General features: G+C 39.0%; 1 protein-coding gene and 1 long non-coding RNA gene across 4 annotated transcripts in view; one reads left to right on the top strand and one right to left on the bottom strand.

Annotated features, from left to right (window-relative positions):
* Positions 1–3,887, top strand: part of LOC121079521 — a 25,491-nt gene extending 21,604 nt beyond the window's left edge. For both annotated transcript variants that reach the window (XR_005825063.1, XR_005825064.1), the window contains 2 exons: positions 764–912; positions 3,356–3,887. This is a non-coding gene — a long non-coding RNA (uncharacterized LOC121079521). The remainder of the gene's footprint in view (positions 1–763; positions 913–3,355) is intronic.
* The window catches only part of SLC15A4 (solute carrier family 15 member 4), a 26,112-nt gene extending 12,790 nt beyond the window's left edge, over positions 1–13,322 (bottom strand). For both annotated transcript variants that reach the window (XR_005825062.1, XM_040576907.1), the window contains exons 1-5: positions 12,640–13,322; positions 4,794–5,089; positions 3,894–4,062; positions 2,776–2,853; positions 1,284–1,452 (exon numbers count right to left, since the gene is read on the bottom strand). Coding sequence is in view for 1 of the 2 variants with exons in the window: in XM_040576907.1 (XP_040432841.1) it covers positions 1,284–1,452; positions 2,776–2,853; positions 3,894–4,062; positions 4,794–5,089; positions 12,640–13,212 (1,285 nt within the window). In the remaining variant the exon portion in view is untranslated. The remainder of the gene's footprint in view (positions 1–1,283; positions 1,453–2,775; positions 2,854–3,893; positions 4,063–4,793; positions 5,090–12,639) is intronic.

Here is a 13,322-nt window from a genome sequence, read left to right as displayed (position 1 = left end):
AACTCAGCAATCATAATACAATATGTTTTTTGTTTTTTTTTTTTCTGCAGTACTAATACAGATATTGCTGGTTTTGAATTCACTTATGTGAGCCAGCAAGCTCTATTTAAAGAGCTGACATTTAACTGTTTTACATCACCTTCTCTTGCTGGTAGCAATATCTTAAGTAACATGGAATAAGAGAAACACTCCTATTTTAAGTTTAAATGACTTTGCTAAAAGAACTTTACTTGCCCACATACAAAGTGACCTTGGCCTAATAAGGTAATTATCTCTCTCACTGAAAGAAATCTTAATAGCCATATAAAGTGTCCCTCTCGCTAAAATATAGGAGATTACAAGTGCTGAAATTAATTCATTTAATGCTATAATGCTTTATCAATATGTTCATTAGAGCGATTCTAGGTGAAGGCTATGCATTCTATGAAGCATTGCTTAGAGATGTTCAGTTCCACATCAGCAGTGCTTAACAGCTTTAAATCATCTCAAAAGCAGCTGATTTATGATTTGAGCAGAGATGCCATCTTTTTCCTCTCGTGTTATAGCTAAGCTATTTTACACTACAGTAATTCCCAAACATTAGGGAACATTAAGATAGGGGAGAAAAAAAACCAAAGTGGGAAGAAACTCTTGTTCAGCAATAACCTAACTTTATTATTTCAGATTAAGAGAAAGAATTTTAGGTAAAATTTCAGTTTTATAATACTTGAAAGTCACACTGTATGAAGAAGCATACTTATTTCTGAACCTCTTCATTTTTCAGGATAAATAAATGTTCATCTTCAAGATAAATGGGTAACAAATCAGACAATGTGGACTTCCATAATACAACACAGCTTAGATTAGGACTAAAGGCCTCAAATCCAAACGTTAGACAAGTTGTTCAGGCAAGCCAAGCACTGATCAGTGAAGGTAAGGCATTTGTTCAGGCAAATATGGTCAGAAGATAAATAGTTCTGTATCGAGCACGCTTAGAAAGAAATGCTGTCAGTTATGTATGTGAAAATCTTAACTAACAAGTTGATTTTAAAACGTATATTCCGAGTCTATTTCAGGCAGGAAATATTCTCCAATTTTAACACAAATATTCAAACCAGTCTAGTAGTCTTTGGATAAAATGCCTTTCATTAAATAAAATACATCCATGCAGTTGCATTCCAACTATCCCATGAAAAAGACTCCTGCATAATCCTGATTTAAAGATTCAGGAAGGTTTTGAAAAATGCTATTTCAAGTTACTAAATAAATAACTATGTAAGTAGATCTCCAAGTTTTTTTCTTACCTGCAGCAAATGCAGAACACATCACAAAGAACATTCCAACTGCAATCCTCTTCAGTGAGGATGGCAGCAAGCCATTCCTCTTCAAAATGGGGTCCACCAATCTATCTTTTAAGGGTATTAGGACCAGAATAAGCACTGCATCAAACATAGTCAACCAGGCTGCTGGAAACTAAAATGCAACAGTATGACTTAAGTTAGCAATTTCATACTAACGGGTTCATTTTTAATGTTACGTAACAAAGGGAAAAAATATTTTTCATGAAATACTGAGACCCATGACAAACCACAGTGCACTCTAAGACATTGTGAAGAGAAAAATAAGTGTGTGTAAATGCTGAAGAATACACTCAGATATTCAAGTTTTCATTTAATTTGGCAGTTATTAGTTCTGTTAGCACAGAAGTGCAAATGTAAAGTTAGCAAAGTTGTTTTGAAAAGATTTTTTTTTTTTTTACAAAAGGTTTTTGTTTGTTTGTTTTTTAAAGTTTCAGTGGACTCAGTCTAGGACCTCGCTCTGAATTAAGTTTTGTCAAAACACAAGCTAAATAACTAACTAAAAGCTATGTAGATTCCTTTTGAAAGAGAAGATAGACATTGGAATTATCTCAATATCTGAGTTTTTCTGCATACATCTTGAAATGTATTTAATGGAAAAGCAGTATCCTTTGGGAGCTTTTCTGCCATCAAGATTTTTTAAGTCATAGAACACGTGACTGAGGAATTGTGGCACTCAAATCTAGTAAACTAAATTGCGCAGCTTTTTAAAATGAATATACCCCCAAATACTTTTAAAAAAGTGTTCAAAGTCAGTATTTAATGGCGTACAGGTCGGGAAGTGATTAATGTAATTAAATATTTGCCACTATTTTACTTCCAGCAATATAATCTGATCTAATTAAACATTTCCACTTCAGTCTAGTAGCTAGGTTCAGTACACATTCTATTATTCGGCTTAGAACTTTTCATAAATATGCCACAGATTGGTGGAAAAGGTGCTAGCCTTTTTTGAAAAATATTGATTGAAAAGCTTCCTTTGATATGCCAAACTGATTCAAGATAAAGTCAATACTGATTAATCATTGAGGTATGTCATATTCCAAATCTGCAAATACTAATGTTTCAGTTAAGTATGGCTATTAATACTGAGTTTCTATGACTGCTTCTGCACTTACAACTTTGCAAACTTAGGGCATACTGATTTTAAAGATTCCTTCAAAGATCATACTCCGTCCACTAAAGGACAAAGACAATCATAATTTAAGGCAGTGAAAATTATCTGAATACATTAAAAACAGTATGGTGTGAACTCCACATACCAATAAATATGCCAAAATCTAGGTATTATGCCTCACGTCTTTTAATGTATGCCCAGCATCTGTAGCCATTCCTTACCCTTAGCTGCTACCTTAACTTCCTGGAATTGCCTGTACAATACTTATTTATTTTGATTTCAACTAAAGAAAACAATTTCCACTTGTTTTGCCCTACTTACCGTATGAACAGAGTTGGTATCATTTGCTATTTCAGGAATTTTCAGATGAAGACTTTGCAATACATATGTTGTCTGCATCTAGCATTAGGGAAGATGATTTGAGATTACTTGGACATGACAAACTGAGACCAAGATGTTTTTACTTTTTTATATTTAACAAATATTACGCCAAAGGTAAATTGCAAATATAGCAAGCCAAAAAGAATTATTGTTAGAACACTGTAAGCTGCTTTTAACTCCTAAATTTAATTTTACTAAGTGCAGAAAGCATCATTCGTGTGACTTAAAATACAATTTCTGTATTTTTCCCCCAAATATTTGCTACTTTAATTCATCCCAGTAAGACAGAAAAACAAGAAAGGAATTAATTAAAAATGAAATCTATTCCACTTACCCTGACCTATGTGAATCAACTGCAAGATGAAACAGAGTGCAATATTTAAGATATGTTAATTTGTACAGCTATTAAACGATAATTTTAATGATTTTATTTTAAGTTATGTTAATTAGTTTAATTATCAAGTTAAAAAATGATTATTTGAAAGTATTCTCAGTAACCACTTTTCATCTCTCTACTTAGGGGAAGAGCTCCCAGAAAAAATGTGAAATTAGATACTTTGGCATACTGGTAAGCTAATACAGCTTTCCCCAATAATTTTATCCAGCAAACCAAAAATGCAGAAGCTATCATCACTTAGTATTTTTGCTAAGACAATACTAAAATGATCCCTGAGAAGCAGCCACAGGTGTGTGAACGAAAAGTGGTTAACATTATTGAACACATAGGTATTAAACAAAATCATGCAGTCAGTACTGGAGTTCTGAAGAATCCTGTTCAATATTCATCTTCTCTAGAATCACAGCTACTAAATATTAACTGCAAATAAACCTTATGGAACAGCCATCCCATTCCATCCCATCCCCTGTTGTGCAATGTTACTCCCCTCCCCAAAAAAAAAACTTTCAGAGAGAAGGTATATTTACAACCTAGGTTCAGAACTGTAACTTAATGCTATAGCCCCAGACCTTTCAAATACAGTTGGAAGAGGATATCTTTACATTTGAGATTACATTTCTCAGACACGGAAAATAAGAATGTAACCCTTTGAACTACTCACTTGAAAATACACTGTCCAGTAAGGTATTAAAGCCAAAAAGACAGGGATAATCTTCACAAGAGCCTTCACATCTTCAACTTTATCTTCTCTGAATGGGCCTCCATGAGACAGCTTAGCCATCTCAAACAAGCTCTGCTTACGAGGTTGCTGAAGGACTCCCTGGCCTTCGCTGTTGAAAAGAATTTGGATTTAGTTAAATAACAACAAAAAACAACAGATAAAGAACAATAAAACTTGACTTCTCTGTGGTCTTGTAACACATTTTAAAAAACAAAAAAGCCCATACATTTCCAAAATAAGTTATCCTTAACTACAAATAAACTAGGCCATAATGGATCAGTAACAGCTGAAAGCACAAGCTGAAATGTTCTATTCTAAAGGTTTGCTTATTTCCCTTACTCATCCTCACGCATAAGTAAATGGCACAGCAATATGCAGATCTTAACAGTATCACCAAATACTAAATTGTTTTACAATCTGAATACATGAAAGCCAATCTCACATGGTAGCGTTTTTAAAATCAGAAGATGTCCCATAAACATATCTAGGCAGTTAAGGAAGTTTACTACCGTTTAAAAGCAGCATACTTGGGCAACATTACACTTGCAGCAACTTTGGCAGGACAGAGCATTCAATTGAAAACAGCACACATGACCTCGCAGCATGGAGATCCAGAGAACTCAAAATGCACCTCTTTGGTCCCCAAGTTCTCAGAGTACAATTTCCAGGGCCCAAGTTTTCCACCTGAGTAAGCCTCAGGTGATCCAGTTCTTGAAGAAAAACTGCATATTCTAGTGTATTCTCTTACATGACTTACTGCCAGCTAGTCCGAACAAATTAGTTTCAATTCTTAGATTGATTCACTGGAATTCAGACTATACAAAAGAGCTCATTACAAACCTATTTGTTGAACGCTCCATATGTCTCTTTCTTGAACAACAAGAATATGCGAGAATTTTAAACATGTCTGTGAAGGCACTACCATCAGGTGGTTTTGTGATGAAGAAACTCTGACCACATAAGAAAACCATGAATGAAATCCCAATGCAAACTGTTGGGATACTATATCCAATAACAAAGCTCACATTCTGCTGAATGTATGCAATGCCTCCCAGAGAGAGAATAGCTCCCAAATTTATGCTCCAGTAAAACCAATTAAAAAATCTTCTTGTAGCTTCTGGACCCCGATCTTTGACCTGGAAAAGATTAAAAACAAGTTCTTCAATTTCTGAAGGAAATTAAGTGTGTTTATTAAAATTCAATCAACCATGACATGACGAAGAGTTTAGGTTTAATTTAGTCATATTGAAATGATTTAACTGTTTTGGGCTTAGCATGGTATTTGATGTAATGACACCTTAATAAACTATCCCATTATATCAATGACCTTCCAGAAGTTCAGCATATAGATTGAAAAGTCACATAAGACTAAACTACATAGCTTTCCCAGAAAGGCCATAATTATTTCTACTGCACTGTATCTCATTTGATCACTTCTGTAGACAAAGCTCACTCAAATTACTGTCCCACAATCCACACATAAGTTGAAATAACCCTTTTTTAGTAAAAAAGTTAAGCTACCAAAAAATTCATCCATTATCAGTATTACAACAATTGCTTCTTCCAACAGCATATACCCAACAGTTAAACATACTCCATTTTTCTAAGCCTCAGGTGATTAAAGCACAAATTCCAAATTTCAGTTTTAACACAGTCCTAATTCCTCTCATCAGAACATAAATTGAAGACTTGCCATTCTGACATTAAAAAAAATAAAAAATTAAATTCAGGTTGCCTGAGGTATCAGACAGTAAAAGAGCCAGTAAACATTTACCCTTCTTTCAAGTCAGCTCTGTTAATAGTGTTATTTTTCTGCTTCAAGTGTCTCTCCAGTGAAAGTCAAGACATTCCTGGTTTGCACAATCATCCTGTACTGTTTCCACCATCACTCTTTATTCTGTATTGACTACTGTAAGTTGCTGCAGGTTTTGTAATTAAGTCACAAGAACTCAGCATAACTCATAAGATGTGATGTAAGAGAAATTATGCAAGTTAAAATCTGAAATACATTAAAAAGATCAAGAATACTAGAATAGAATAATCTATAATACCATGTTTGTCACTGTTTTATGACTGAAAGACCATGAGCAGTGACCAGTGACTCAGTGCCATGCACTGGTCTTGCTGAATCAGTTGTTTCTGACTTCTAATTTCAAGTTTCCCTTCCTCTTTTTGCCAGACCTTGAACACATTTTTAACATTGTCAGTTCTGATTTATAGCTTCAAGTTTCTTGGTGCACAAACCCATCTGTATCATTTAACCAAGCTCAACAAAAGAAATATTAAAGTATCTATTCCTATGCGGTTCATAGCACTGTTAGGCATCCAAGTATGTCTGTTAGCGTGTCAAATACAATCTTGTAGCATAAAACCAAGAAATTCTCCCTTTCCAGTTTCAACTTGGTACCTCTCTCTCAATCTTAACAGTCATCATGTGCAGCAAGGTAGGTATTCCTTCTAGACCCCCAATGACAGCAAGGTATTAGCAAAGAATTACATCATAGGTTGATAACATCAATTAAGTTGGAGCACTGTCTATTTGACTAAGTTTTTCATTTCTTCATGATAAAGTCTCAGTTCTCTTACACTTACTGCAAGGAAATGACTTCCCATCCTCTCTTACAAATGACTTTGCTCATGTCTAGGCAAAGACAAGTAGGGAGGTAAAAGCAAACTTTTTTAAAATATAACAGGGAAAGCACAGTGTGATATTTCTATCAAGTATTAGCCCAGCCTCCAACTATTAGCTCCCAACAAACTTCCTGAACCAAGGATGGCTTCCACCTCTGAATAACCTGCAGCAGATTTTCCTTCTGTGTACTTGTCCAGCCTTCCCCTGAACCCAAGTCAGCTTTTAGGACCCATAACGTCCTGTAGCAGAGTTCTCCAGGTAATTACACAGCCGCAAGAAACATCTCCATTTATCTGTTTTGAACCTGCCCTGTACTAGCCTCACTTGCCTAGTTCCAGAAAGCAAGAGAAGACCGCTGAGCTCTATCCCATCCCTTGCCCACTTCTACCCCTCTCTGACCACCCATTATTTCCACAAACTGCTGCTATATCCTCCTTGTAGCTGCCTTTTCAGACGTAGGAAGTTACAGAATGCTGCAGGATTCCTTGCAGGGAAACCACTGACAATGTCTGTGGCTCTTCCCTGAACCTTCCCTTCCCTTCTCCAGTGTCCTTTTTGAAACAGAATGACCAAAAAAGGAACACAGTGCTCAAGGGACAAACATACCACAGACCTACAATGAAAAGAATTCATTTTCTGCTTCCTTATAAAGGTACACACGCACACTAAAAATCACATCCCAACCATTCCTGAAATGCCACTATGACATTTTACTGACCAATGTTAACAACTTAATAAAAATCCCACCAACCTAGCTGGTGGAGTAATTTGTCAAAGCGGAAGAGCTACAAAGTCATCTCACGAGAAACAGAAAACACCGGAGTTAAAAGACAGTCCTCATAGTTTCTTTCAAACATTGCATCCTCTACCCAAAATATTAGCTACATTACATTTACAGGGGCCTACTCCAAGTTTCCCATTGGCTATTACGTGATCTGTGTGACAACACGATAGATTTGTTTATTCTCAAGTGTTCACTGAATGAACAACAAATATTTATTTCTGTTACTAATCCTGTAGATGGTACATTTTAATAAGCAATCAAGAAAAAGAAAACCATCTTATAATCTTATTCTTATTTATCAAGGATGGGCATTTTTCACAGAACTGCAGGAATTCTCCTTTTGCCCCTTGTGCCTGCCTGCATTATTTTCAATCACCCAAGCAAAAAAAAAAAAAAAAAAAATCTATCCCTCCCTCTGCTCAATTTCCTCTGTGCTCAAGCATAGCAACACTGTCCTTGTGGTATGAGCACCACCAGCTTCATTATATTCTTATCGTCCTACCAGCGGCTGCAGCAGGAAAGTGATGCACACAAGGGGCACAGGTATGGTGTGGGTCCTGGATCAAATCTGTCCTGCAGGCTAATGGTTCCATATCCCTGCACTGAAAGTCAAAATAGGCACATTTAAAAGATTTCGTCCCCACCACAACAAAACAGCTTCAAATCAGTAGCAGTGCTATAAAAGATATGAAAATGGTCAGCCTCTTAGATTTAACATGTTTCAGTCTAACTTCTAACATCAGTGAAATGCCAAGGCTGGAGTGCTGCACTTCCTATCACTGAATAAAAGCATTGCAATAAAACTGTTTCAAAGGTGCCCTGACTCAAATGAACATTAGCAAATATCTAATGCACACAATTAATTGTTCGAGGTAGCATGTTGTTTTACACATGAGCTTAGATTCAGACACTTTCCACAGACTGTACCAGTGTCGGACAGCTGTTAGTTATGTAGGTCATCTTCCACTGCCAAACATCCAGTCCTGCACCTCCATTTAACTGTTCTGCATTCTTCAAACCTTTCACACCTTTTTCCCCACTAAATGGGATGGCACGCCGTTCTCCAAGTACAGCAAGGGACAATCTAGCAGTGCTTCTAATTCAATTAAAACATAGAACGACCTACTCTGCTGTACAACGAGCAACCGAATTGCTCTGAATTCTCTTGTTTTCAAGTATAGGGTAAATATGAATTAAAAAGACAAAAATCAAACAAACAAACAAAAAAAAACAACAAAGAAAAAAAAAAGACTAACTGTAAGTCTTCTGGCCACAGCTGCATTGTCAGTCATTGACCAGCTGGCATTGCTGACTGCCTTCAGGTGGGCCTCTAAAGAGGAAATAAAAGTCTTGCTATTTTCAAGACATCTACCAAGATTTCTGCAAAAGAAGTCTAATCTAAACCTTGATACTTCTACTACGTAAAAGGCGTTTTCCTTTATACATCTGATAACTATCCTTTACATACAGCTAAACCAAATGCAGACAGAAGAGTCACTATGACATGCTGAATGTTATAATTGGGACCTACACGGCAATGGATTTCAAAATAGTACAGGAATAGTTCTCAAAGCCAAAACTTCTAATACAAAACACTTATATTAGACTGATTATGGTCAGATGAGATGCAATTACCACCACAGGTCTCATGCTAAAGTATCCCAATTGCCTGGAACATTGTGTTATGGGAGTTGTGTAATCTTCGGGTTATTTACAGCCACTTTCGGTGGAGGACACGCCAGCTGTGTAATGCTACACTGCAATACTGCAAACCTGTTTAGGATATGAGGCTAGCATCTTACAATCGTGACTAAAATTTTAAACACAGCTAAAACAGAGGAAGGGTAACTAGATCTTTAGTTACAACACTTGATGAAAACAGTCATTAAAAATACCTGACCAACAGCAACTTCCACGGCACAGCTGCCCCGACATTAATACTTAGACCTTATTCTGACTTAGAAGATGATCACTTGCTAAGTTACCCATCTCCCAAATTTTTCAACACCATCTTTCTTGGGAGATGATCCAAGTACTGATGAAAGCACGCCCTACAACTTGACACCAAAATATCACACTGCTCTAGTATTAAAAGTTTATTCCACAGATTCTCCTGATTTTTACGTAAAGAGCCAGGAATCCATACAAGCATACAGTGATTCACCAGTTGTTCTTAGAGAGCAACTGAAGAGAGCTCAGTAACAGCTTTACACTACTGCTTGATGGCAACAAAATCTTAAATTTTCATAGTAAAATTTGGCCAATCCACATTTCAGGTCTGCTTCCTCTCACTACTGCCGCATCTGTGGAAACAAATTAGTACTGCACATGTGAATGCCACGAGTTCAGTTTTCAAACTGTTATTTGCAGATTCTTCAAGGTCCCCAGACTCGTAAGAAGTTAAATAACAAAAAAAGCAACTCGAGGTTAATGACCTTTAGTTCTTTATAGGGGATCCCCTATTCCTCCCCAGAGGCTGCAAAATCTAAGTTCTACAAACCAAAAAGTTGAAAATCACTCTAAAGCTATCTCTATATAAGCAACTCCCAATAGCATTCTCTTTGGCAATGCTAAAACTAAACCCATTGCTGTTAAAGTAGCAAACCCTGAAGAATTTTGGCACATTCTGGACTGATACATTTAATTATGAAATTTAGAAAGGAGAAATACTGTGTGTTAGAACTAGCATCTCTAATCCCCATAACTCCAGAACAGATTCATCTATCGTTAGATCAATGGTTACAGCTGATACTAGACCAGTAGTCTACTACTGATTTTGGCTTCAACGCTGAAGCTAAACCAGCTTTCACAACGATGAGGGATAGTTGAACATAGTCAGATGTTTCCCAACTGTAACAAGTCACAAACTGCTACACAGAACGGGAAGTGACTGCAAAACACACGCACCCAAAAGGGGAACTGGCAAGTGTCAGGTCGTACTTATCACATGCTTATAAACACTATTCTGAGAACCATCACTTCAGATTTAGACCCAAATGTTTGATCAGTCCTCAACTTCTAGGAAAGAAGCAGCTCTCATTTATAAACTCCATTAAGTAAAGTAGGCCTCCACCTAGTTTACAGTAACTGCTTTTGGTAAACCGACTGGCAAAAGTCATTTTTTTTTTACACTGTATTAAGTCTATTTAGTCGTAACAGCGCTTCTAAATGCAGTTAGGCAAATGAGTTAGGCAACCACACAATTTTAACTGAAAATGATGGTAAGTATTGGAAGCCAGTTTCCAATTTTCCACAAAGTGATTCTTTTATCCTATATAAATAAAACCTCACTACTTTTTGATTCTCCACCCAAATTATATATTATCAATTAAAACTGAAAAGTTTACATGGTAATTTTTAAGATACCAGCAATGAAGTGCAATTAGCAACATCTGAAAGCCAGTTAATGTCAGTTAAAGTACACGACATGCGAGTGATAATATTTCTCTTTGTCTGGTATTTAAGGGAAATAGGACAAATCTTGTCAGCACGCGTCCAACCAAAACATGTTTGCATTGTATTCTGGTCTCCCAAGAACATGACTCTGGGGGCCAAACTTTATTTTCAGCAATATATATCCATCTACCCAGCAGTTTGCTACATTATTATGTAGCAGAAAGCCACTCAAGAGGGCCCAAAACTGCACAGCAAGGTAAATGGTATGCTGTAATACATTTAACAACAGATAAGCCAGAAAAACAGAGAAGGGGAAAAATCTGGTCCTTGGCAGAGCACTAGTGATTATAAACCAGAAGGAATATTTCTTTTGCTTCACTCTACATAAATCACTGTGAATTATCTGCAAACTTAGCCAAAAATTGCTTTCAGTGCAACCCTGAGGGAAAAGACTTAAAAAAAAAAAATAAAACAAAATAAAACAATCCATCTATAACAGCTACACTTCCATTGCCAACAGTTCTTCCTTTGCTCTCTTCCTGCCATTATTTATCTCTTACATTTAATATTCATAAAGTGTTCTGAGGATAAGCGATCAGTTTTGAAAAACACCTTACAAGATAGAGTCATATTAAGGCTATTTCACTTGATGGGCTCATGCTGGCTTAAACAGAACCAATACACTGAGGATGTACAACCCTAGTCTACAATAATGTTTTACATTTATATACTGTCTTTTACTCAGAACCTCAGAATCTATAATATGTGAAATGCCAAAGAATGACAAGCGTAAACTGCACAACAGAGCATAGAGGGACACTTGGCAAGGAGATTGTGGCAGATCCTGCCTCTCACAAAGAATTTCATGGCATTTCTGATAGCTGCACTAACCATAACTCAATGGGCCAGCAAACTGAAGTGGAGGTACGTTCCTTGCTTTGCCACCAAGAATCATTTTGTTGGGAAAGGTGCTCAGTATCCAAGCACCTGAAATTCTCATTTTGTAAAGCAGAAATTATACTTCATCACCCACAGCCAGCATACTACCTTAGCATAAGGCTAAAAAAAAACACATGCAACAGCGCATTCCAGATGATATTGAACCATGAACTATCTGTCAAGCATTTTCTGTAAAGTCACTTGGTTCCGCAGAGATGATCCAATGAATGATATCACCGAACTGGATGCGGGTAAGATCGTTTGACAGGACATGTCCTTATGAGAACAGCCTTGGTAATGCATTAATACTTTTACCACTTGGAGAGCACCTTCCCACCTGTCACCTGGAACAACATTAGCCTGCACAGAAACATCACTCATGGGCACAGTGAGCGATAACTTAAGGCTGAAAAAGGTTTGTTCGATCTTTATCATTCATTTATCATAGCAGGATAAGAAAGGCCTCTGACCACTGCTCCAAAAGGCCCATGCTATCCTTGTCAAAGCTAAAATGTGTATCAGGTATTTCACATGATGAGCTATGAGATCAGATTATCTATGTACAACTCCACCACACAGGATAATTAACAATCTACTTAGCGGTCACGAAGAACCAAACCCAACTCCTCGATTTGGTGATGTCTTCAGCCAAACCAGGTTCTGGAGCTCCAACGAAACCAGAAGTCCTAAGAGATCAGCCATCACAAAGCCCCCAGAATCACATCTCACAGGGTACAACCCAACAGTCTACATTACACAGGGAACGAGGCTGGATAATCCGCATCCCTCCAGGCCTTAACACCTACGCAATGAGCCGTGAAGCAGTTGGCACACCATCCACCCCACCAAGGCAATCCCTCTGCACAACTGCCACCCATCCCCTGGCTCGCGGCAGGGCCCACAAAGGATTTAGCAGCCGCCAAATTATACTCGACCTGGTCCGCCCCAAAAGGGGTGATGTTGGCCTTGACCGACCCGACGCCCAGCCCCACGAGGACCAGTCCCACGAAGGTGGCGGCGGCACAGTAGCGGGTGGCCCCTGCTTGGGCGCAGGGCACGGGGGTGGCGTTGGCCGCCGGAGAGGAGCAGTTCTCCACGGGGAACAAGGGGATGTCCCCACAGAGGCCCTGCCGGGTGTGCGGCGCGGCGATGACGGGGAAGGCCAGCATGCCCAGCAGGTAGAGCGCCATGCTAAGCAGGATGGTGCCGAACTTGCCCAGCAGGGCGTCGGCCAGCCAGCCGCCGAAGGGCGACACCAGGTAGGTGATGCCCATGAAGAGCAGCAGGGCCTGGCTGGCCTGGGCGCCCTCCCAGCCGTAGGGCGGCCCGTTGAGGAACAGCACCAGGTTGGAGGTGACGCCGTAGAAGGCCGCCCGCTCCAGCAGCTCGGCCAGCAGCACGGCGCCGCACGCCACCCGCCGCCCGCGGAAAGCGTCGCTCGCCGCCCGCCCGCGGTGCTCCCCGCTGCCCAGCAAGGGGCTGCGCTCGCTCGGATCCGCCTCGTCCATAGCGGCGGCGGAGGCGCCTCCTGGGACCGGCTCGGCCCTACCCGACCCGGCTCGGCCCCGCCGCGGAGCCGCCGCCCGGCCCGGCCCGGCCTGAGGAAACTTCCCCGCCG

Source organism: Cygnus olor, chromosome 17 (genome assembly GCF_009769625.2).
Source record: "Cygnus olor isolate bCygOlo1 chromosome 17, bCygOlo1.pri.v2, whole genome shotgun sequence".
NCBI classification, from domain to species: Eukaryota; Metazoa; Chordata; class Aves; order Anseriformes; family Anatidae; genus Cygnus; species Cygnus olor.
The sequence above is the reverse complement of the archived record's forward strand: the minus strand, read 5'-3'. Positions and strand labels throughout refer to the sequence as shown.